The 25,256-nt window shown below is 36.9% G+C and overlaps 2 protein-coding genes and 1 long non-coding RNA gene across 10 annotated transcripts; 1 reads left to right on the top strand and 2 right to left on the bottom strand.

Annotated features, from left to right (window-relative positions):
* Positions 1-339: 339 nt before the first annotated feature.
* Positions 340-16,399, bottom strand: odad1 (outer dynein arm docking complex subunit 1). Of its 7 annotated transcripts, XM_073876340.1 has the most exons (16): positions 16,295-16,398; positions 14,631-14,723; positions 14,425-14,524; positions 13,322-13,511; positions 12,564-12,689; positions 10,295-10,408; positions 10,141-10,208; positions 9,866-10,047; positions 8,775-8,898; positions 7,677-7,761; positions 6,666-6,834; positions 6,195-6,357; positions 915-1,028; positions 752-842; positions 567-669; positions 340-521 (listed from the first exon to the last, which is right to left on the bottom strand). In XM_073876340.1, coding segments are annotated over exons 2-16 (1,695 nt in total). In that variant the 5' UTR covers positions 14,695-14,723; positions 16,295-16,398; the 3' UTR covers positions 340-519. The 7 variants fall into 7 exon arrangements, with proteins under 7 accessions (XP_073732441.1, XP_073732445.1, XP_073732443.1 ...); XM_073876344.1 differs by having other exon boundaries at positions 340-669; positions 752-836; positions 915-1,021; positions 6,194-6,357; positions 16,295-16,399; XM_073876342.1 differs by having other exon boundaries at positions 340-669; positions 752-836; positions 16,295-16,399.
* LOC129428122 (uncharacterized) lies at positions 15,679-18,310 on the top strand. The gene is made up of 3 exons (XR_008638852.2): positions 15,679-15,871; positions 17,420-17,535; positions 18,175-18,310. It is a non-coding gene; the product is annotated as an uncharacterized lncRNA (long non-coding RNA).
* tas1r3 (taste receptor, type 1, member 3) lies at positions 17,151-25,256 on the bottom strand. Of its 2 annotated transcripts, XM_073876338.1 has the most exons (9): positions 24,291-25,256; positions 24,022-24,216; positions 23,648-23,948; positions 23,210-23,566; positions 20,304-20,714; positions 20,018-20,221; positions 19,790-19,910; positions 18,180-18,550; positions 17,151-17,990 (listed from the first exon to the last, which is right to left on the bottom strand). In XM_073876338.1, exons 2-9 carry the CDS (start codon positions 24,213-24,215, stop codon positions 17,403-17,405), a joined length of 2,547 nt encoding a protein of 848 aa, XP_073732439.1. In that variant the 5' UTR covers position 24,216; positions 24,291-25,256; the 3' UTR covers positions 17,151-17,402. The 2 variants fall into 2 exon arrangements, with proteins under 2 accessions (XP_073732439.1, XP_055040994.1); XM_055185019.2 differs by having other exon boundaries at positions 24,022-25,256.

Below are 25,256 nucleotides of genomic sequence, written 5' to 3'. Positions count from 1 at the left end.
CGCCGCAAATGGAGGGGGTTAAAAAGGGGTCAAATTTCAAAGCATCTAAACTTCCATCTTGAGTTGCGTCTGATGCATTATCTGAGAGAGTTTGTGGATGAAAACGAGATGGAAGTATTTTAAGCATGACTGGCACAAAAATGAGACGCTGATCCTCGAGGGGTTTTGTGCCCTTTAAATTGCTACTATTTAAAAGCAGAGATTTGAAAACCATAAGTGTTCATAATGAATATAAATTATCGTCTATTTCTAGATGCCATGTTTCTAAAATTAGAGACAGTCCCTAAAACAGAATGCTTTGACCTCTGACTGAAAACGCAATAAAACCTAAAAAAATGATTGGTTTTGCAGAATTCACTTTAATGTAAATCTGTCAGCTAAAACGAAAGACTGTGGTACAAGAAAATATGTTTTCATTTATATTATCAGACATTTTCCCAGATATGAGGGCCAAATATCATCTGATGCATTTGATAACATGGCTATGCTGCCCCCTTCTGTTACTATGAGGTTATAACATCTTTTCTACGTGCTATTATTAATTTTTAAAACACAAAGTCTGTTTTAATCTTCCAGTGAGTGCTGTCTGCTGCTGGACTCCGGGCTGCTTTTGGGTGTTTTAACATCTCTGGCCCCTCCTGTACGTATCGACCGCTTTTTGCTCAAGGCCTGCAACAGACCACCAAAAAACTAACTGCAATGCAACTGTAGTCAAAGTGAAAGTGTGATAGTGTGTAGCTGTGTTCCTTACACCCCTCCTGATGTGCTCGAGGAGCTCTTCCTGAGTCAAAGGTCGATCTTCCTCATCTGTGAGTGCATCCTCAACCTCATTGTCCCTGTTCCTTAAACAGACATTCAGAGTAAAAGTGAGGTTGGGCGGCTTGCGGTGAGTCGCTCTGATTGGTTTCACTTACTGGAAGTGATAAGGCTGGACGACAGCCGTCTGTCTCTGTATCTCTGGGTTCTGACCCAACAGGAACTGAGCCGCCTCCTTAGAGTCGTAACTTTTCTCCAGGTCCTGCTGACACGGGGGAGATTAATATGTTGGTTTAATCTGCAGGATACTAAAAAAACCTAGTCAAATAAGCAGGGTGATTTTTACGGCTCATATAAAAACACCTGACAATATTTGCAGAGCTCAGATGCAAAACCCTCTAAGGCCACGTACACACTGCATTTAAATTCGGTTATCACTTTACCTTTTAGTGCTTAATCCTGTTCTGTACACACATACTTCAGTAATTTAAAGGACTGACAACTGCATTCTATAAACGAATTTAAAAGTTACAGAATCTCTGCATAGTGTGTACATAACCAAACTGAACAACTAGTTGTTGATAAATAACACATTCTGACTACCCAAAGCGTCAAAATCTGAAGTATGAAGACGAGAAGGGTGCCCCTATGCTTTACTATATTGACGAAATGGGAACTCCGTTGCTTTCATGCTAATCCCTCAGCGTCGGATATAGACAAAAGGGAATCCCGGAAGGTGATGCCGGTGTTGTGTCGAACTCAGTTCCCCCTATGTTTCCCTTTAGTGTAGTGCTTTTGTAGCGTTTTCATCACGTTACATTTAGAAAGATTAAAGATTTGAATTGGTTATACTAAAAAGGCATAATATCATGTATTTTATAATACAATTTATTAAATATTTCATACATTTGACAGTTTTCTATTAGGGTATTTCTTTTAAAATATAGCCTGTCTTTTTCTTTTTTTTCCTTTACTGGTTGTTTTAAAAATGTAATGTTTGCATACATAATTAAATAAATATTATACATATAATATGATTCATACTGTAAAAGTAATTGACTTACCATTAAGAACAATACAGATACATTACAGAAATGCACACATATACATCTCAGTAGCCATTAAAACTTTAAATATATAAATAATAAAACCTATAACGTGATAAAAACGCCATAAAAACACTACACTGAAGGGAAAAATAGGAGGAACATAGGGGGAACAGACTTCGACACAGCACCGGCATGTTATGCGACGATCGGTAGTATCATGCCGCTACTGGACGGTAACTACTAAATTTTTTTCCTATTTTTAAACCATTGTTGCTTGAGGTTAAGGTTAGAGTTTGGGTTAGGATGTCTGTATTGGTTTATACTTTTTGTCTTCTGATTTTTAAACCATTGTCGCTTGGGGTTAGGGCGCCGCGTCACGCCTAGGAGAACTCGGAGGTATTGTAAACCGGAAGTGCACATTAAATAGCGCGAGCTTCGTCAGATAGCGTCTACTTCAAAATGCAAAATATACATTAGCAGCCAATGTTAGTCGTTAATGATTTGGGACAAATATGATGTTATTTACTGTGTGAGTGGCGCTGTGTGGCGCGACAGGGATTTGAACAACTTCCTGAGTCACAGCTATGCGGCGCGGACAGGCGCCACCTGTCGGCGCCGGTGTGCGTACACTCATAGAAAACAATGTGTTACATTTTTTTAGAACGGCGCGGCCGGTGTGCGATCCCCTTTAGAGTTGGGTTGTTTAGTGATGGTCGTTTTCGAAGCACTGCTTCATGAGGCTTCGAAACATTTACGAATCTTTTGTTTCGAATCAGTGGTTCGGAGCTTGTTTCAAACTGGCCCAAGTCACGTGATTTTAGCAAACGAGGCTTCATTACTGCTGCGTCCGAAAACTCAAGGCAGTGACTCGTTGCCTCGCTGCCTCATGAGGAAATGACTTCGGAGGCATGAAGGTAGCTCAGAGAAAGACTTTCGGACACACTTCTAAGGCAGCGTGTTTGAAATTTAAACAGAGAGCGCCTTTGTGATAACTAATCACATATTTGAAAACTACAATACTAATTTCTCGCTAGAAATGCAATTAAAAGGTGCAAAAAGTGAAAATATACCTTTATTTACACTAAATTGGTGGTCCAGTCGCGTCCTTGGCCGCCATTTTATTTTTTCGAACTCGACCGGACTCGACCAATTACATTCTTTATGTACGTCCACGCATAGGTATCTCAGGAGACAGGAAGTAAACCAAACATTGAATTCGGACATGCCTTGATGCCTTGCTGCCTTGGAAAGCTGCCTCAGAAGGCAGCAATTTAGAGTTTTCGGACGCAGCCTACGTCATAACTGTTTCGAAACGTTTCGAAAATCCGATGGTTCACCACTAGGGGGAGTTGATCACATGACCAGTGTCTAATATGTTTCGGTGAACTCGGGTCAGTTTTATTATGAAAGTTCATAAAACATTTATCCTTCTGACTAATAACACTGCCATTTTGTCTACTTTTTGTTTATAGACAGATTTAATGACAAAAATGTGCATAATTAAAAGGGTAGGTAGTTTTAATGATTTGCTTGCCCTAAATAAAACTAAAAACACATAATACACTTTTATCTATGTCTTAATTAAGTTAAATCATTTTTTTCAAATATTTTAATAAAAATCTTGCTATTATTTTGTAAAAAAAAAAGGGTAAAATGTTTGGACACATCTGCTTTTACACTATTTTGACCAGCAGGGGTCGCCAGCGTGTGTGGGTTTCGAACTGCTTCGAAAAACTGAATCAATTTTCGAAGCAATTGGTTCAATTGATTCGAAGCTTCGAAAAGCTTAGTTTCTCCCATCACTAGGGTTGTTACCTTTCATCTATAGACAAGTTTCCCGGGTGAAATATGCGGGCCGCCATTAGCCTTTCACTCTGCCAACGACTTCCGGTTAGCGAGTTTGTTTTTGCCACAAGTTGTTGCAACCGCGAACAGCACAATATGTCCCGGAGCCGTGTCGGCGTGTAACACCATCCATAGTTTACTTTTTCTGCACGCTAACCAAAGACATTAAAAGACGCTAACCGGAAGTGCTTGGCAGAGTGAAAGTTTCACCCGTCTATATCCGACGCTGAGGGATTAGCATGAAAGCTACGGAGTGCCCATTTCATCGATATAGTGACGCATAGGGGCACCCTTCGTGTCTTCATACTGACGATGAAGGCGTTTGAACATGCTTCAGATTTTAACGCCTGGGGAGTGAGAATGGGTTGTGTACGTATTTAGATGTGCATCATAGACATGACAGGTTTCTCTTCTGAAAAATATGCCTAGAAGGAGAAAAAGTTTTCTGTATGCGCAGAGACACAAGCGTTTGCTGACTAGTGTTGACAGATCTTGCATGAAAAATTCAGTGAGCAAGAAAAATCTGATAATAAACCGAAATAAATCCAAATGCTTTCCCTTAAAAAAATCAAAATATTGGTACTGGCGGCATCTCACTTTAATAACACCAAAAACTTGATTGCTTCATGAGCCAAAAGCAAGCAAAAAAATAAATAAAATAAAAACGTTTAGCCGCCACAATCGTATGATAGTAAAAACGAGGACCTGGCAACACTGCAAGACAGCGTTCTGAGGAGCAGCCTCATAAGTGCATACAAAACATACAACACCAAGACGGAGGTTTATTGCAAAATGTAAAGCTGTAATGATAACCACACGAGACGGCAAAATACGTTGCTATGGTACCTCTGTGTCAATCATCGCAGATTAGGGAGTGATTCTTGTTCCATACAGAAATGGAATTCCAAATTCCAAATGATCGTTTAAGGAATCTGACTGCGGTTGTCACTCCCGAAAGTTTGCAGTGTGAATGGGACATAAGTGCGTCTGATGTGTTTTCTTGTAAATGAGCATTTTTGTTTAGGTTCAGTCATTTTACTTTAATGGCAAAAGTTATTAGTCAGTAATTATCACTTTAGTCATTTCATTTGTATTTAACAAATTTGAATGTCTTTCACTGCAAAAACCTCTAAGTACATACAAAAATCTCCACTTCTAAAAAGTCACCCTTCACTGTCCTTCCTGAATGGCTCATAAAATGGGATGATATATATTCAGGAAACCTCCTGCACATTGATGTGTAGGTGCTATCATTCATCCAATTATTCTTCCGTGCACTTTGAAGACTTTACTGAAAAATGGACGTGCCGTTTACCGGATTCTGACAACAAACTGATATTTCTGAATAGCCTGAGGCTGGGATGAAGTGGATTTAAAGCGAAAGTATTTAATGAACGTATAATATGTGCAGAGAGGATTCCATCAATATCATTTAGGGCTGTCAAAAGATTAATTGAGATTAATCACAAACAAAATAAAAGTATTTTGCATAATTTATGTGTGTGCGTTGTGTGTAGTTATTTTATATATGGGTGATTCTCACAAAATCCAGTTTTTTTTTTTTTTTGCACATTAATGTCAAGATTAATGTCTGAACTTACTATAACCATTATTTTTAGAGGATTTAAAAATATTTCCTATAGAATTATTTACATTTTTTTAGATTATCATAATCAAAACTGATCATTACCACAACATGATATTTAATCAAATATATGCATTTACAAACTCATGTTTCGGTAATGACAACTAAAAAGTTGTCTAGGTACTATGACAAACAAAATTTCAACTTTTATCAGTCAATTATGTCCCTTCCAAAAATATAAAAAAAAGTTAGTTCCTTGAGGGCTTAAACAATGATTGAAAATTGTTGCGCAGGATGAGAAAATTGGTCTTGAACACATTTATATTCCTTATTATTATCTCTACATTTACCAATGATCACCAAATACCACATGTTTCTTTACTGTTAATGTTTATAGTATAACATGCACTGAACTTTTAATTTTTTAGATTTTTTCATAGACACATTGCGGTAATAAAAATTTTCCCCTAAAATGTGGAAAAAACAACAAAACTGGTTTGTATGATGTCATTTGAAATCATGTGCAAAATAGTACATGAAGAGATGTTTGTAACTGTATGCTTCTTATTTTGATAGCATTTACTTTTTTATTAACATGTTTCATGACACCTCATAAGTCTAATTTCGAGAGAATCACCCATATATATATATATATATATATATATATATATATATATATATATATATATATATATATATATATATATATATATATATATAATGATATATACATAAAAAATAGACCTAAATAACATTTTCACATTTATATATGTATGTGTGTATTTATGTGTTTATGCAATCACAAACTTTTATTTTGCATGCGATTAATCGCAATTAATCTTTTGACATCCCAAATATCATTATCTCATTTTTGATGGAGGTGAAGTATAACTCTGAGCTCTTCATTTATTTCTCGAGATAAAGTTTGTGATATAGCGAATGATCTTTTCTTTCATACCTTCGAGTTAATGAAAGCTTGAATGGTGAGCAGTTCTGTGGTCTTCTGCTCCACCAGGCTGAGGTAGATCATGATGTTACTGTCTTTAATCCCAGCAGAGGAACTCAGCAGAGACCCCACCAGTGCTCGGTCACAGTCAATCGTACTGAATACACTGTCCACCCCTAGAATAAAACCAACACATTGAACTCTTAAGTTGAATTCAGTTGTCTTTTTGCTTGGATCTTATACGTATATTAAATGTTTATTTGTGGTTTGACTCGTTACACTCGTGAAGAGTGTAAATTTCAATTCAGATAAAATGTAAATAACAGGTGTTCTTAAAAATGCATACCTGCTGCTAAGGTCTCAATCCCCTTTTAAAAGATTTATTGCAATTTATTCCGATAAACAAAAAACTACATTTTTTTATTTTCCACAGATATCCAGTTTTCCACTATATACCATGTAACAATTAAGACTTGATTTGTACCTGTTTTAATTTGATCAAGGGTTTTGCTGATATCATCTGCCTGGGCTTCATACTGATGAACTTGTGTCTCACGTTCTCTCTGTAGATCTTTAATCTGCTTTAAAGCCGCCTGATATTCCCGTTCCCGCTGGAGACCTTCCAAGCGAAACTGTTCGATGTCTTCACCAATCTGAAAACATGTGTCCTACATATCATGAGAGTTTATACTTTTTCCCAGCAAGCAATAGCTGCAATTTCATCTGGGTAAATATAAACCCGATACAGTCTGGTTATGACTAATCTACCTTCTATGTAGATATTAGAGAACAAATTAACATTTTATTTCAATGTATTCTTTGGCACCTTTAAATTTTCAATGACAACTACGGCTATTGGACATTTTTTTAACGCAAAACTGCTTGCTGGGTTCTGTTTCTGGAGCTATTTAAGCACAAATAAAAGTCTAAGTAAAGCAGGTAGACAGACATTAATGTAAATTTTTTATTTCACACTGCAAAAAATTATTTTCAAGAAAAAAAATGTCTTAGTATTTTTGTCTTGTTTTCAGTAAAAATATCTAAAAATTCTTAAATTAAGATGCCTTTTCTTGATTAGCAAAACGACCCAAGAAAATAAATCTGCAAATGGGGTAAGCAAATTTTTCTTGAATTTAGTGTTTAAGAGAAATGTCAAGATTTTTTTGCTTGTTTTATGCACAAAATATTTTCTTGGATTGTTTTGGTCATCAAGAAAAAGCATCTTAATTTAAGAATTATTAAAACATTTTACTTTTTACTGAACACAAGACAAAAATACTGAGAACATTTTTTTTTGAATATTATTTTTTTGCAGTGCATTATGTAACTTTTAATAATACCTCAAATAAGACGAGACAGAAAAAAATCACACATTCAGAAGAACATTTTTTATAGGAAAACAAATGTCTCGGCCTTATGTATGGACGAGTGATGGTTGTGGGTACTTTTAACTTGTTTTCATAATGATGATCAAGTGTTTTGTGTGTAAACTCACCCGATGTATTTGTTCTCGAAGGATCTCAGCCTCTGTGTTCTGTTCATTCACATAGTTGAAGAGAGCAAAGTTTCTGTCCTCAACTGTTAAAAACCCACATTATTAGCTGTATAAACACTGCAAAAAATGACTTTCTTAGTATTTTTGTCTTGTTTTAAGTAGAAATATCTAAAAATCCTTAAGTCAAGATGTATTTTCTTAAACACTTAAACACTAAATTAATTCAAGAAAAATGTGCTCCCCATTGGCAGATTTTTTTGCTTGTTTTATGCACAAAATCAATTAAATTTGATATTTTTGGTCTAAAAACTAGACGTCGTTTTGCTCATCAAAAAAAGCATCTAAATTTAAGAATTTTTAGATATTTTTACTGAAACAAGACAAAAATACTAAGATTTTTTTCTTGAAAATCATTTTCTGCAGTGTATTTAGGTCATTTTGCTCATCAAGAAAAAGCTTCTTAAAGGTGCAGAGTGTAATTATTAGAAGTATCTCTTGACAGAAATGCAAAATAATATACAAAAATATATTATCAGGGGTGTAAAATGAACTTTTATAATGAACCATTATGTTTTTATTAACTTAGAATGAGACATTTTTATCTACAAACCAAAGGTCCCCTAACATGGACGTCGCCATTTTGTGCCGCCATGTTTCTACAGAAGCCCTTAACGGACAAACTTTTTTTTACGAAGCTGTCTCCGAAAATGACATGTTTGTCTGGTGGCGGCTACCGTAGCTTCTCTATGCGTTTTAAATGAGATGGGTGGGCAGTTAACTGAGCCATTGGTTGCAATTCCCAACCTCACCACTAGATGCCACTAAAATTTACACACTGCACCTTTAATTTAAGCATTTTTAAATATTTGTAATGAAAATAAGAGAAAAATACTAAATAAGAAGGTCATTTTTTGCAGTGCACTAAAAATGATGTGTTCAACAAGTCAGTAGAAGTGTATTTTCCACTTTAAGACAACAGCAATCGGGTTATGAAAAACAAAATGTCAACAATTAATGATAGTCAACTTGTCAGACTCCCCTTAACTAAATCTACGAGTTGAATTCACAGCGGTGTTTTACCATCTCCACAGCTCAACTTGAATGAACTTTGATATCAACATCTCCAGATCATCCTCTCCAGTCACTTTCTGAATCTTCTGGAAAACCTCCTCAAGAGTGTCCAGTGTCTCTTCACCAGAGTCTGCCTTTCTCTCCTTCATCTCTGCCATCATCATCATCATAGTTGGATGAATAGTCAGGCAATCAATCAATCAATCAATCAATCAATCAATCAATCAATCAATCAATCAATCAATCAATCAATCAATCAATCAATCAATCAATCAATCAACCAACCAACCAACCAACCAACCAACCAACCAATCAATCGTTCTGTATTATGACGATTTACAGGATAAGCCTTATAGTTAAAGCCACAATATGTAAAATTTTTGTAATAAAATATCCAAAACCACTTGCACAGTGTGATACATTTTATGGAGTTGTGTACTTACATTATCCGTTATTCATAACCCCCCCCCCCAAAAAAAAATCCTGGCTTGTCTTCCTCTCCCTCTGTAATAGACGCCCTTTTATCGGCGCTATCAGGAGGCGCAATGATATTACGCAGCAGCCGAAAATAGTCCCCTTAGTATCTTTCAATGGCAGGGGACTACTTTTGGGCAGTGCGTAATATCATTGCGCCTGCTGCAGTCATGTTACAGCAGCAAAGTTCTTGATTATTACGCCAGAATGAGAGTATAGTTCCTAGCCATATCTGCCTAGAAAATCACAACTTTTAATTTTATGTCGGTTTTAGTACGCGATGTAACTACAGAAGAGTCAAGTTTTAAATAGGAAATATATCGAAACGCTTTAGTTATTTTTTAACGCGACGCTAATGGTCTAATCAGATTCAACGGATTATGCTAAGCTATGCTAAAAGTGATAGCGGCAGACCCGGAGATCGGCTGAATGGATTCCAAAATGCTAAAAAACAAATGTTTCACTCTAGGGGAGCTGGAAATTAAGTATATTTAAAAAAGTGGAGTGTCCCTTTAAGCTTCAACTTTGTTATTGTGAGATAGCGACCTCTAGTGGTACAAATCCTACATATTGTGCCTTTAACATGAAACACTATTTGAAATCCATTTCAATTCCATAATCATTGTCCTCTGGTTTGTTCTCACCAGTCCTGCGCATGATTTCATCTTCTAGTGCGTTCCTCTCATTACACTTGGTGCTCATGAAGTCTTTGAGTCTGTGTTCGTGAGCAATGACTCTCTCCAGCTCCTTAATCTCAGCCGAATATTGTACAAGATCCTTCACGGCCTTGTCTTTCATCATGCTCATTTTAGCCTGAGCCTCCACTCTGAAGAAGCACACACACAAATCCTCATTCAATGCTATAAAATTTCATGGCTACTTTTAAAATCCTGAAAATGTATCCAAGTATCGATCTCACCTTGTATCATAAGCTGTAGTTGACATGTCGATAACTTCACCGATGTCCTTACGAATATCCTGCAGCTTCTGATGGAAAGTCAAAAAAGATCTGAGTTCAGTTTGATGTTCAGAGTGATGCAATAAAACCCGAAGATGATTAAAAATCCTCCAACCTTCTCCAGTTTACCATGCAGCAGCTGAAATCGGACACGCTCCATACGAAGAGTTTCAAGCTCTTCTCTGAGCTGACTGTTCTTAGTCAGCTGTTCATTAAAGCGAACAAGAGCCTGCAGAAGCATAACGAAAAAGTTTACTCATGTGAATAAGTAAGCATCCATATTAAAAATGCATTACTGGAATATAATGCACAATGACTGCTAATATATTAATATCATAATTAATATTACAATTTTTACCTGCAGAGTGAGGCTTTATTTTATTTGACACAAATAGCAGTGTGCCTTTTTGAGTAAAGTCACCAACCTTAGCTGTATAAGTACCGTACTTTGCAAACCCAGTTTCCTTGTTGCAGACAATGAAAACTTAGCTGCTATACAATATCGAGGAGTTATGATGCTATTTAATTGGATTGCAACCATAGACCAGAGGTCTTCAACCTTTTTTGGACCAAGGACCCCTTAAATTGATAGAAAGGAGGAGCAGGGACCCCCATTATATGTATCAAATTAAAACTGGATATGATGCTTGCGTTACAAAAATATTTAAAAAATAGTTATTTGCATACTACATAATAAATTATACATACAATTATACAATATAAATTAACTAAATAGATTTTATTGGGAAAATGTTATGCTCTTTATTTTTAAGGGCACCTATTGTCTGATTCACAATTTTTCATTTCCTTTGGTGTGTGTGTATTAGTACATGTTAACGATATGCAAAAGGTACAAACCCCAAAGTAAACGATGACGTGAGTTATCGTCTCCAACTTAAATCTCTTTTCTTGAACTACAACAAACACACGGATTGTAGGCAACAGTTTACTTCCTGGACCTGTTGACGTGGACAAGACCAACATTATCATAATTCCTCCCGCTTGGACTCACAGCCTGTAAATTAACTCCTGCATTGCATTGTGAGCAAATCTTTCAATCATGGTAAGGAGCGTTACATTTCTGACGTTACATTTCACAACGTACATATAAGCTGGCCAATCAGGGACACATCGCTTTTCAAAACCATGAGTGTGCTATTCAGGAAGAGAGTGAAATCTGGAGCTACAAAAATGTACGGTATGTGGAAAATAATGTTTTTTTAACCACGCAAACACATTGTATTATACCAAATACACAAAATAACGTAGTTTTTTAGCAATGATATAGGTGCCCTTTAATCAAGTTATTATTTTTTTGACCTATTAATGCATTTTTGTATTATGCCTAATTTTATTTTTTCAATACTAATATATTTTGCATTCAAACCATATTTGGAGGACCCTCAGAAATACCACCACGGACCCCCTGTTGAAGACCCATGCCATAGACTGTATAAAACATGGACGTAGTGTGTGTAACATCACTTTTTTTAAGAGCATTTTTAAAGCCTAAAGTGGGCGGAGATGGCCTTCACCCTGTAGGCACTCGTCACTCCAGAATAACCAAAAATGGGCAAAGAGGTGGAACGTGGGTGGAGCTAAGGTGCCTGGTTGCTGAAACCGCGCCCGCCTAGCTCGACGATAGTAACAGCAGCATCAATCCACCTGTCACTCTAGTGGCCACGCCCCCTTAACTCTTTCCCCGCCAATGACGAGTTAAGAGAAAACGCAACCCGGAAGCAACCCCTCACCTCAAAACAGTTCAAATGCAGAGTGTGTTTTAATCATCGCTCTGAATAGGATTTCTATCAGAAGTCTTTCACAAAAATACAATTATCTCTGCCTTCTGTTTTAAAATTTTGTATTTTTGAAGAAACCTACCCATATTTGAGAGGTGATAATACAAAGCTGGAAGGCATTCAACTTTTGTGAAAATCACAAAAAATGCTGGCACTGGCTGGCAACTTTTTTAAAAACACTGGCAGGGAAAGAGTTAAACAGGCAGAACTTTAAGACTTAAGTTATCATGATGGGCAAAATTAGCCATATAAATACCAAGCTGTAAACATATTTATTTCTGCTGTAAAGTTGGACATTTTAACATGGGGGTCTATGGGATTGACTCCCTGTTGGAGCCTGTTTCTAGCGACCAATCGTTTAAGTCAATTAATGAGAGAGACTCAAGGTTAAGATTTAGGCAAAGGTTTCAAAAGGTTAAGATTTGCTGCTGCTGTGCAATCTAGGTAAAGCAGTATAGACGTGTATGCATTTATACTGTATTACATTTGCCCTGTGGACTCAAGCAACCCAAGGGTATTAGAACACAGCCTGGGACTAACTTCCATTTAAAACTGCATGTTATAAATGTATGATTTTGTGTTTACCCGGTCCAGTTTGTTCTCCAGGGTGCGAACAGCTTTCTGAGCGTGACGGGCCTGAGATGAGTCACTTACAGAAGCTGAGACTTCTCCTCTCCTCAGTTCTGCAAGCTTTTTGTCCATATCCATGATCTAAAGACAAAATAAACGTCTTACACCTAAACGTAGGCAAAAGGACCAGTTCAAACCTGCACAAATACTTCCCATACTGGTCCAGGCAGGTCTACACTTGCTGGTTTGATGCTTTATCAACACAAGCATCATGTTCACCAGCAAAGCTAGTTGATTACATCCACGCAGACAGACAGTTTTATCCAAAGCGACTTACAGTACATTATAAGGTAGCTAACTTTTTATCAGTATGTGTGTTCCCTGGGATCAAACAGAAACAGATGATCCTGGTGGCAGTTTTCTTGATTAAACATTTGAAGATTTTTTTGTAATATACCAGCATCCCATGCTTTTCTATGTAAGATTGAAGAAATGTCTAACATATGTTTAATATGACACCCGTTGTTATAGTATTTATCATATTTATTGACTAAATGTTTGAAATATATACAATAAATCTACAATATATGTGATATTCAATATACTACATATTTAATAATTATCCTGTTTTTTAGCCATGACTTATATAAAGCTGCTTTGAAACAATGCAACATTGTAAAAAAGCACCATATAAATAAATTCGACTTAACTACTGTATAAGTGTATTGACATACATTGACATGCAAGAATGCATTTAGGGGGTTAATCTGCACCTCCTGTTCCAGCTGTGATTGAGTTTGTCTTTCTTTCTCCAGCTGCTCGTCCAGTGCGTCTCTTTGGTCCAGCAGTGATCTCAGACTCTGAATGTCCTGACTGTCGCTCTGTCTGCGCGTCTGACTTTCGGACACGCGCAGACTGCGCAGCAGTTCCTCCTGTTCCTCACGCAGTTTAGAAATCTCCTGCCTCTGCACATGCAAAAGGAAACTAACTACATTACACCAAAACACACCTTTTCGTACAATACGGTAGACAAATAATGATGTTTTAATCCAAAACAATTTACAGTGAGTGCATTTTTTTTATCACTATGCGTGTTTCCTGAGCCGTGCACACCTTTTGCAATGCTCTACCAACTGAGTAGTTACAGAAACAGCAATACATGCAATACATAAAATACTTAGTTTAAAGGTGCAGAGTGTAATTTTTAGAAGGACCTCTTGACAGAAATGCAAAATAATATACAAAACTTTATTATCAGGGGTGTATAAAGACCTTTCATAATGAACCATTATGTGTTTATTACCTTAGAATGAGACATTTTTTATCTACATACACCGAGGGTCCCCCTACATGGAAGTCGCCATTTTGTCCCGCCATGTTTCTACAGAAGCTCATAATGGACAAACTTTTTTGATTAAATTGTCTCCAGTGATGACATGTTTGTCCTGTGTTGGCTACCGTAGCTTTTCTATGTGTTTCAAAAGCAAGGGGTGAGCTGTGAACTGAGCTGTTGGTTGCAATTTGCAACCTCACCACTAGATGCCGCTGATATTTACACACTGCACCTTTAAGAGTAAAAAAGTTGCAATTTAGAATAAATAAATTATTTTTACACTTGTGTATATGTATGAATTGCATTTTGATGTCCCCTGTAGTTTTACTGTGACTCAATTGGTGCAGCATTGTGTTACCAATGCACAGGTCATAGATATCAGGGAACACATACATATACATACTGATAAACAAATGAACATTTATTAATGCAGTATTCAAGATCGTCCGCCAAATGCATAAACGTAAACATAAATGGATTGAATTAATTCGTGGGAACAAATTTTTATTATTAACACAATACACGTGTGGGTTTGGGACTGACCTCTGTTTGCGGATAATGTCCTGTGACTGGATGGTGTAGGCCTGACGATCACCATCCGTCATACGAAACTGTCTCTGAAGCTTTGCCATCTCTGTCTCAGCTGGAGACACGAACACACACAATTCAAATACTGTAACAATCGCTTGCTGCACACTCCTCATTAGAAAATCTTTATATTACCCAATAAAACTTGTTTCATTGCTTACCAATTCCATCATAATCCAGGTCACTGCTGTCAGACAGTGCGCTGTTCGCTCTTCCCCGAGGCATGATGATGATGATGATTATGAATGCAGTAACTGAAAACAGTGGGTACAATCCAAATATAGTGGCTTTGAAATGAAAAATATCTATACATGAATGCAGCTTTAAACAAAACATGAAACATTATAGCACATAAAACACGTGTGACAACTTGCCCCAGAAACAATGTAATAACTAACTGAAGCCTGACTATAAAAACATAAATAAATGTAACATTTTCAGTTACAAAATAATTATTTATAGTTAACCATATGTAAATGTAGGCTAATCTAGTGTGAGTACTGTTCAATCGTTTGCTTAAGACTAGGATAAGTTTTTTTTACAAAAAGCATTCAACCTTTACACACACAGATTTGCACTTGATGTTTGAAACCAGCATATAAACTTATAGTACAGATGACCAATAATTGTGCGATTTTTGACAAAAAACTTTACCCATGTGACAACTCTGCATCATTTAAAGAGTGATAATAGTATAAATAAATAATTTTAATTAATTGATACATTTTAAGTCTATATAATGTAACTTTGCTGTACATTAAACGTTAGTTTCATGCTGTTGTCTCGCGCACTTTCTCCGTTGCATTTCTACGGCCGTGTCTCAATCCAAAGGCTGCAGCCTCCAAAGCTCGCATTTGGAGACTGCATGCGTCATCAAGACGGTATTATTTAAAAATATTAACAATTACGAAGTTGACTGTTATTCTTAGTTAATCGTTAATTGTTGTAATATGCTTAAATGCTCAGTTACCAGGCTTAATGACGTAAACAGCCTGCATATGCGACCTCAGGAGGCTGCAGCCTTCGGATTGGGAAACGGCCTACGTACGTTTAAACTCTTCGACTTCACGTGGCGCCACAGGAACTGACAAGCGGATGACATCAAAATACCGCGAGAGTGATTTGAGAAATAAAACAGAGAGTCTGCTATTGAATCGCTCTCGCGGTTCTGTGATGTCATACACCTGTCGGTTCCTGCAACGCCGCAATCCCACAATGCATCTAGAGACCATGACTGGTTTAATTTACCTTTTACTCAAATCCGTGGATTATGATCCTTCGTCAATAAATGTGTCCCAAAACCGACCAGCTAACATACATGATAATTAAAGTAAAGACTTTATGAAGAAATATCTGACGACAACTAGCGTGAAGATTCTGCTTGTGGGGTAAATGACCTGAGGTAACGTAACTGCATTTCTATCATTTCATTTTAAATTATACTGTCGTGTTACTTCAGTAAGATTATTTAGTACCATCATATTGCCATGGTTTTAGACTTACAATAGAATTCATTGACGCATTTTGAAGTAACTTGTTATGTACATGGTATTTGAAAAGGCGATCATGGTATTACCACCGCGCCATGGCAAAATCGCTCCTTTGTAATTATTTCATTTATATCGATTTATTAAAACGATACATTATCATATATTCAAAACTGTTAATCAGTAGAATATATTAGTTAACCTTATTCCCAAAATATCAAATTACACCATTTAGTTTAGACGTAACAGTTACATTTTGTTACATGTTGTTTGTTGGATCTCTGTCTCCTCACATTAAAATATGCTCAGGTAAATAAATGACACATTTGTTATCTTACCTTAAACGCTGCTGTTATCAGTTTTGTGGTGGTTGTGCTTTTCTCTGTGTCATACGGGCAAAGTTGTTAGCAACAGTTTCTAAGGAAGTACCGTGTAAAGATCTGTAGAGGGCGCTATATCACAACAACACACACGTGCACAGGACAACGTCTTTATAGGTCAGCTTTATTACATTGTTTGAATATAAAATTAAACACTTTTTATAATTATATTAATTTCTATTTTGTACATTATTAATTATTTCTAAATTATTTGTTACATTTTGCTACAATCTTGTGTAAAGTCTGCTAAACAAATAAATAATTATAAACAATAACTATAACTATTATTACTATCATTCATACCTGACTCTTTCTGTGAAATTCAGGGTAAAGGCTCATAATCTAATGATGAGATTTGAAGCATCAAAGTTTGATTTCAGTCATTGATTTCAATCTTTGACAATACTCTTTACTTTGAGTACTTTACTCTTTTAATATTGACTTTACTCTGTCAATATTAAAGGGGACATAACATGAAAATCTGACTTTTTCCATGTTTAAGTGCTATAATTGGGTCCCCTGTGCTTCTATCAACCTAGAAAATATGAAAAAGATCAACCCAGTTACTCAGTTTTGGTAAACCATTCTCTGCAAGCATGTGAAAAAATAGATAATTGAATTTTGGCCCCCCTTGTGATGTCAGAAGGGGATAATTCAGCCCCTTAATCTGCACTATCCAACTACGGCACTGCCATTTAGTGCAGAGATCAGCTCATTTGCATTTTAAAGGACACGCCCAAAAACTGCACATTTTTGCTCACACCTAAAAAGTGCCAATTTTAACATGCTATAATAAATTATAAATATAATATTTTGAGCTAGACCTTACATACATACTCTGGGGACACCAAAGATTTATTTTACATTATTTTTCATTATGATCATTTTATGTAGAAAATAAATCACACACACAAAAAGACTTTACCTAGGTTTTCGCATTGTGTAACATGTTATGGACAAAACCACTACTAATATTATTAATATGTAAGAGAAAATGTACAGTCAGATGATCATTATCTCAAAATAAACTTTATATTAGAGGTTATTTCAGCAATAAATGAGGGCTTTAATGATTTTGTTCAGGTTGTGCTTCAGGTGGCTCTTCAGGTGGCGGTGGCCCTTCCAAAAATGTGCGAAAGTGATCGTCTGTATTGAGCTCGGGCTGTTTGACTAGCAGTTGGCATTTTGGGTAAAAATAGGTGAGTATCAGACCCACATTACTACCTAAACTGACCACTGCTTGAGCTACAGATTTATACTTATCATTTAGACTTGTGTAGGTGGGGATAAACATCACCCACATTACACAGTAAATCAAGGAGGAGATGGTGATGTCCCTGGCAAGGTTGTACTGTCCAGGTGGTTTTAGAGCCATGAAGGTGGACATAAATGACACCAGTGCCAGTAGCACATTGAATCCGATCATCAAGCCAAAGTTCAACAAGGGCTCCACTGGACAGCGCAGAAATCTTGTCACGTAGTTCACCTCCAAACTGGTGAGGAATTGGGTTAGGGAGGGACCTTCTTTGACATACCAACCGCACAGCCCGGCTTGGACCCCACAGCAACCCAGAACCACAAACCAGCTTACTCGCTCGCGAAGATTCTCCAGATGATCGGGGCATTTTTCGGGAAATTCTGTGACGCAGACAATCTGAGAAGATTGAAAGTAGATAGACATTTTTAAACATTAATTTTTGTGGTCGGAAAAAAGCATCAGGACCCACATTCGGCAATACACAATTTCTTATAGTTTAGCTCTCCTAACCCGTGAAAAGTTTTTAGTCACATCCCACTAGCTGCAAACCGTTTTCAAAATAATCAACTTTTTTCTGTAGATTACCTGAAGGGAACTGCTGAGGATGACCGAGAGGGCCACAGAAGGAAAGAAGACGTTCAAGGGTTGCTGTAGACGGCACGCAATGTCATTTGGCTGACCCAGGAACAGCACCAGGCTGACACATTGTGCTGATAGGCTCAACAGGGTAATGCTGCTCAATGACCCACCAGCAATTTTCACCATTGGAGTTCCTCTGTTCTTGAAAAAATGAATCCCTACCCATGCATGTGATGCAAGTACCAAAATTCCAGCCAGCAGGATCGCTATTGACTCAAATTGAAGCCAATCCAGGTAAGTATAGACGGGAAAGACACAGCTGGTGCTACGTAGGGTGGACCACTTGCCGACAGGACATAATGTGCATTGGATATCATCTTTCAATTGGAAGAGACAAATAAGGTTAGTCAACATCATAAAGACATGAGCGGTCAAAAAAACATGTGTTGAATGCCAAAATGTGTAGATATTAAGCTTGGATTATCAGATCTACATTTTGTTATTTAAGTCATTGTAAAATAGAATTTTTGTATTGTATTCCAACTGACATTTCTCAAAATGAGATAAATGAATTTTAACCTTGAATTCGTTTTTGTTAGACCATCTCTATATCGATTTCCTTTTTGCAACCGTAAACTAACTTGTATTATTTCAATAAAAACGACTTAATAACTTAAGATTTTTTTTAAATTGAAAAACAAAGGCCATAGTTTTTAAGCCCTGTCCACATATGCTTGTAAAGCATAGCATGCGCATTGCGACAAAACATACTACATTCTCCAAAAGTATGCAGAGTTACAAAAAACGTCAGTGGACCCTCGCGTATGCATAAAAACAGAACTTTACTTCTAGCTTTAAGCTAGTTTTTTTTTATGTCAACGTGAATGTAGTTCACTGTCGAATGCACAGCCTTGCAAAACAGTTTATATGACTCAGACGTTTGACGCATACACATTGCGACAAAATGCAATGCATCTTCTGTACTATATACTACATTCCCCTGTATGCGCAACTACAAAGTATGCACGTTTACAAAAATCCAGCGATGCCCGTACAGTGCATGCATACTGTTATGATGATGAATTTTGCGTCATGCGCACTGTACGCGGACCCTGGCGTATGCGTCAAACCAAAACTATACTTTTAGCTTAAGCCTACTGGAACGATAAACGATAAAAAACGTTTTCATGCTTCTGATTGGCCATCCTGGCTTTATGGTTAGGGTTATATCACCACCCTTTGGTTTAGCATACTCTTGACAGTGCTTCGTAGCATGTTTTTGCATTTTTATGTGAACTGAGATTTTTTTAAACCATGCTTGTGTGGACAAGATTTAAAAAAAAGCCGTGTACGTGTGGACTAGGCCTTATGCTACGTATCGCGTTACTTGCTCTAGATTACTCGCGTGATTTAACTTCGTGTCATGCGTTTGAGACGAATATCGCATGTTTTCGCGGCAAACGTGCCATCCATTTCGCGTCATTCGCATCGCCACACCTAGGAAGCATCTGATCGCGTCTTTGCATTGACTTTGTATGTAATCTACTCGTGCAAATCGTTGAATTCACGTCTGGTGTGAACCCACAGTAAGAGTTTAGGGTGTTGTGCCTGTGTACCTGTTCTGTTCAAATAAGTTCCTTCCTTACAGTCAATGCAGTCGAAACAGCAGGATTGAAAACCTTTTACCCTGCGTACCTGTCCTACCTCACAGTTTGAGGAGCAGGTGGATGATGGCACCTGTTAAAGGGAACGTGTCAATTAATGTCAGTTATAAGACGCAGCTAGCATTGTTGTTATGCATAGTAGGAAATTGTGTTTAGCAATTGTGTATGTGCAATTCATACCTTAGAATTTGCCGTATGCCATTTTATCTTTTGTGTTTGAATATTAAGCGTCTGATTAAAAGATCCAATCGCACGAAATTTTACATTACTGCCATTAAAGATCCATTGCAGCATATCGTAGCCAAAGTTTGGATTGCCTTTATTATCAAACTTTAAAAGGATCCCCTCTATATTTATGTTAACATTTCGGAGCTTCTGTAACAACTGTGGGAAAGATGATTACTAGTATACATTCCTGTTGGTACATTTAAAGGCAACAGTTTACAGCAAATATCTTTGTGATTACCTGCCATGGATAGACTTTTTGTGTACTGGGATTTATTGCACATCGGCTGGCATTGCATCCCAGCAGGTCATGAAGTGCGTATGCCACACAGTAGATGGCAGTGTACACACTGAAAGCCGATCGCTGGACAACATTTGTCTCCACCATGCTCATGTTGGCTTTGGTGACTTGGCTGCATGCAGGGCAAGGGTTGTCCAGAGGTGAGCTGTTTAGGTCCGGCTGTGGTCTCTCGTTCTCTACTTTTGTGAAGAGCTCTCGGACGTACGGCGTAAATAGGCTAAGATTTCTAGTGATGTCTGCAAATGCCAGTACTGTGCCTATAGTGTTGATGCCAGGCAGGCTGGACACAACATCGTCCAGACCCCACGATGAGCTTGCAACCCAGACTCCTGTCATGTTCCTTCTGATAACCTGTCAAGGTAGTGATCACAAGTATCACAAAACCCATCTTAAGCCCAAAACATGCTATGCAAGTATATGCATGCCCATACAGAATCCGATATGTGGCAGCGGTGATTAAAGGTGGAGTCAGTGATTTGGAAAAGCCTGATAGCACTAAAGGCATTTGAATTGACGCCCATAGCATCGCCTCCTCAAAACGCATGAAAATTGCCTGCTATTCTCACTTGTGAACGCGCAGATGATGTATGATGTCTATGTGAACAGGCTGCGCAATGGTATGCAAACACATGCTAAGTGATAGGGAACACATGCTGTCATACCATTCGGACCGATGTGGAGACTTTCAATCAGCATAACAAAAAATGCTTTTGTAGAGAATCACTTATTTTACTTTTAATTTTTACATTTTGAACAACTGGAACAAAGTAGGGTGAGCGATCTGGCAGGTGTTCGGGGAGGGAGAGGTGACGAAAAATTTGAGCATCACATTAGTGGACCAATTTGGGATTAACAGGTTGCATTTATTGCTTTATTAATAGCGTGCACCCGTGCACATTACAAAGAAACCACAGACAGAATAAACAATGAAATCAACACAGCAATGTCACAAGAAATTAAGATACTGATGTGGCGTGTATAAGAATGCATGTATTTCAGATCGTGCTTCTTATATCCACCAGGTGGCGCATGTATCTGCATACTGTACTTTGCTAGCATCACATTAGTAATGATTAATCTTGAATTAATCTTTAAATAATTTATACTGTATCTAAGCGTAAAGATCATTGCATTATATACTTAACAGATTAAACAGTTGTTTTATAGCATCTGATTTGAACTACTCATTTAATATTACTATTGGGAGAAAACAAAATATCTGCAACATTATATTAATATTAATAATAAAAAAATGCAATATTAATAATTATTCATAATTATGGACAAATATTTAATCATCTAGATACTGGAATAAATATTTAGGCGTGAGTTTAATCTAACTGCAAAAAATGACTTTTTTACTTAGTATTTTGGTCTTGTTTTCTGAAGATATATCTAAAAATTCTTAAATCAAGATGTATTTTCTTAATGAGCAAAATGACCTAAGAAAATAAGTCTAGTTTTTAGACCAAAAATATACAATTTAAGTGAAATTGTGGTTAAAACAAGCAAAAATATCTGCCAATGGGGTGAAAATATTTTTCTTGAATTAAGTGTTTAAGAAAGTCAATTTATTTCAAGATTGTTTTCTCACCCCATTGGCAGATATTTTTCCTTGTTTTAAGCACAAATTCAATTAAATTGTCTAAAAACTACATTTTGCTCATCAAGAAAATGCATCTTTAAATTTTTTTGGATATTTGTACTGAAAACAAGACAAAAATTCTAATTAAGAAAGTCATTTTTTGTAGTGTGTACACTGCAAAAAAATGATTTTCAAGAAAAAATTTTCTTAGTATTTTTGTCTGGTTTTCAATAAAAATATCTAAAAATTCTTAAATTAAGATGCTTTTTCTTCATGAGCAAAATGACCCAATTTGAATTTTTTTGTCTTAAAACTAGACTTATCTTATAGGTAATTTTGCTGGTCAAGAAAATGCATCTTAATTAAAATTTTTTTTGATATTTTTACTGAAAACAAGACAAAAATACTAAGAATTTTTTTCTTGAAAATCATTTTTTGCAGTTTACGTGAATATTATTTAATCTAGTGTATTCATTGAAAAGTTAAATTAAAACTCGCATTTTAAACATTCTCATTTAAAACAGCAGCTATATTATTATTTTAGGCATTTTTATATACAGTTTGCAATTGCAGAAAATCATATTTTTTACGTATAAATTATTAGGTATTCATTCAATCGTAAGCACACCGCCAACAACTAGTTCTCTGAATTACAATGGAAGCTTGGCAATTTCTGTCGATACAACCAACGTTGGTGACAGGAAGTGGGCGTGTCTAGTTACGTGACAAAGTTGTGAACAGTTACCGGTAAACTTTATGCGAATAATAAACGACTTTCGGGAGGGACAACCAACGCAAAACGTGATTGTTTTCTTTCCGTGTCAGTCATAGGGCGGTCCATGGCCATTCAAAATGACCATGATTCCCAAACCTTCAGTAAGAAGGCTAAGAAGAATAGTAGGTCACATACATATCAAACTTTCTGTATGGAAGTATGTGAACAAAAGTACAAACTTGACAGCATTTGCGGCTTAATGTGGATATGCACAAAAAATACAGTTCTGGTTACTGGTTAGGCTTCAGGATCCAGATTTTACACTGAAATTAACTGGTGGCCCAAACAGAACCAAAACTCAGATATAAAACATATAAAGCAAGTTACAAACATTGAAAAATATACATTTATTTGTTATTAACATTAGCCACAAAGGATTCATGTAGCTCAACTGATAGAGCACTATGTTCGCAGCACAAATACTGATAAAACGTATAGCTTGTAATGCACTGTAACTTGCCAAATGCGTAAATGTAAAGCTTTCACCTCTGTGAAGAAGTCTCTGGCCGGATTGGGGAGAGAGAAGACCACCACTACTCCTACATTGGCTTCCACAATGTGGTCAAGTATCTCCGTTATCATTGGCTTGGGGTCGCTGTAGACAGGAATCAAACCTTGATAGGCCACACAGATGGACCCGTCATTGGCCATGCTGGAGAACAGCTGCTGACCACTCTGACCATACTCCTCATCGCTGCCTACCACCGACACCCAGTTCCACTGAAACTGGTTTAAAAGTTGCACTATGGCGGCAGCCTGCCAGCGATCGCTGGGGACCGTACGCATGAAAGATGGGAATGTGTCTTTGTCACTGAATGTGTCGCTGGTGGCTCCATAGCTTATCTGTCATGTGATATAAATGCTTTAATTATTATGTTAAATACAAATTTTGATTACAAACTATACATTTTAAAGGCAACTTACCAGCGGCATCAAGAAAAATCCAATTAGCTTTCCTATGACCGGCACCAGCTCGGAGTTGTTTGGGCCTATGATAGCTATAACGCGAGGCTTGTAGTCAGTGTAGTTACAGGAGATGTCCATTTCCTCTGTATTTTCCCTCGTGAGAAATTGTAGCACGGGCCACATGACGACGGACGGTTGCTGGCAGGTGTCGTAGTTCTCGAAGCCCAGTTTGATTCCAGGAAGAAGATTTGTGTTAGCGTTGATCTCGTCCACGCAGTACTTCATCACCAATGAGATAGACAGACCGTAAGAGCTGATCCTAAAAAAAATGCACGTGGGTTTATAGAAGAGGACAAAGAGATTGTATTTTCAAATCTTTTTAGAGATTTTACCTGTCGCAATGAACGTCATCTGGTGTCACTCGTTGGCTCAAGTTGCTCGTGAGTTCTTTAATGGGGAAAATTCCTCCAATCATAATATCTCCAGGAGATCTGAATAGATCTGTTGTGATGTTATCGAACCACGGTGGATTTTGGCTGAGGCCAGACCCCAGAATGCCACAGAGCACCATAAGCGTCCAGTCCATCCTGGATGACGACCACAGAATTAAAAAGCAATCATGATATTTGATAAATGAAAGTGAAGTTGGATTTAGACTCACCTTATGTAATACCAGTTGAAATATAATGCGTAGGCTCGTTTTGTTTTGGTCTGTCGTGTTTCAGTGTGAATCTCGACGCAGATAGTGAGAAGAATGGTTACATGGTCACCATCGACCACATGTGTGTGAGTAAAAGGCCAACCCCACGCCTCCGAGATTCACTTTCATGTATCGGACATGTAAATTATGAGTGTACTGCAAGTTCCATTAAGGCTGTCCATGAAAATATTCTGGTTTCACCTCAGTGTTCAAGCACGCCTTGAATTTCATAAATTGATAATAAAACTGTAGGAAAAATAACTGTGTATAATTCCCATCAGAGTTTATGAAAAATTTACGGATGCTTTAGAAATGTATTATTTGTGAATATAAACACAGGAGTCAGATGTCAGATGTTTGTATTTGTGTTATTTTCTAATCACGGAGACTATCGTGATCATAATTACATGAACACATGATATATTTATATATACAGTAGTATGGTCCTCAAGAGTTGATTAGAAAATATTTGGTTGGGGAAATCGGTTGAATAGAAATGTGGCAGGTTGCATAATGTATTTATACAAACCCTGTTGTATTTTCATAATATTTGTTTATGGGTTAAATCATAGTGTCTCATAATAAACTTTGATCTAACTATGGATGATAGCGAATTATACATTGAAAAGAATCATCATATATCATTACAAATATCTTTCTTTGTATTCAGTTAAACAAAGAATTTATACAGGTTTGAAACAACTTGAGGGTGAGAAAATGAAATTATTCGTTTTGGGTAAACTATCACTTTAAATTAGTCCAATTCTGTGGGATAATCGTAGACTTGGCAACCCAGATTAGGACACATACACTGAAGTTATAGCTAGAATTACACGATCACATGCTTTTAGGTTTTCACTTACACTATATGGCCAAAAGTTTTGAGACACCTGCCTTTATACACATGAACCTGAATGACATCCAATT

This window comes from Misgurnus anguillicaudatus, chromosome 14 (genome assembly GCF_027580225.2).
Source record: "Misgurnus anguillicaudatus chromosome 14, ASM2758022v2, whole genome shotgun sequence".
In the NCBI taxonomy this organism is placed as follows: domain Eukaryota; kingdom Metazoa; phylum Chordata; class Actinopteri; order Cypriniformes; family Cobitidae; genus Misgurnus; species Misgurnus anguillicaudatus.
Note: the sequence above shows the minus strand (reverse complement) of the source record. Positions and strands in the feature narration are given on the sequence as shown.

Excerpts from the sequence above, each read along its gene's own strand:
- tas1r3 (XM_055185019.2), bottom strand. The coding sequence starts at position 24,215 with ATGGACTGGACGCTTATGGTGCTCTGTGGCATTCTGGGGTCTGGCCTC. Across the intron at positions 20,715-23,209 it reads CCAGAGACTTCTTCACAGAG|GTTATCAGAAGGAACATGAC; the intron begins GTGAAAGCTTTA and ends CTACCTTGACAG. Across the intron at positions 17,991-18,179 it reads TCCTCAGCAGTTCCCTTCAG|ATTGTCTGCGTCACAGAATT; the intron begins GTAATCTACAGA and ends CAATCTTCTCAG.
- odad1 (XM_073876340.1), bottom strand. The coding sequence starts at position 14,694 with ATGCCTCGGGGAAGAGCGAACAGCGCACTGTCTGACAGCAGTGACCTG. Across the intron at positions 843-914 it reads GTCCAGCCTTATCACTTCCA|GAACAGGGACAATGAGGTTG; the intron begins GTAAGTGAAACC and ends TGTCTGTTTAAG. Across the intron at positions 670-751 it reads TCGAGCACATCAGGAGGGGT|GCCTTGAGCAAAAAGCGGTC; the intron begins GTAAGGAACACA and ends GGTCTGTTGCAG.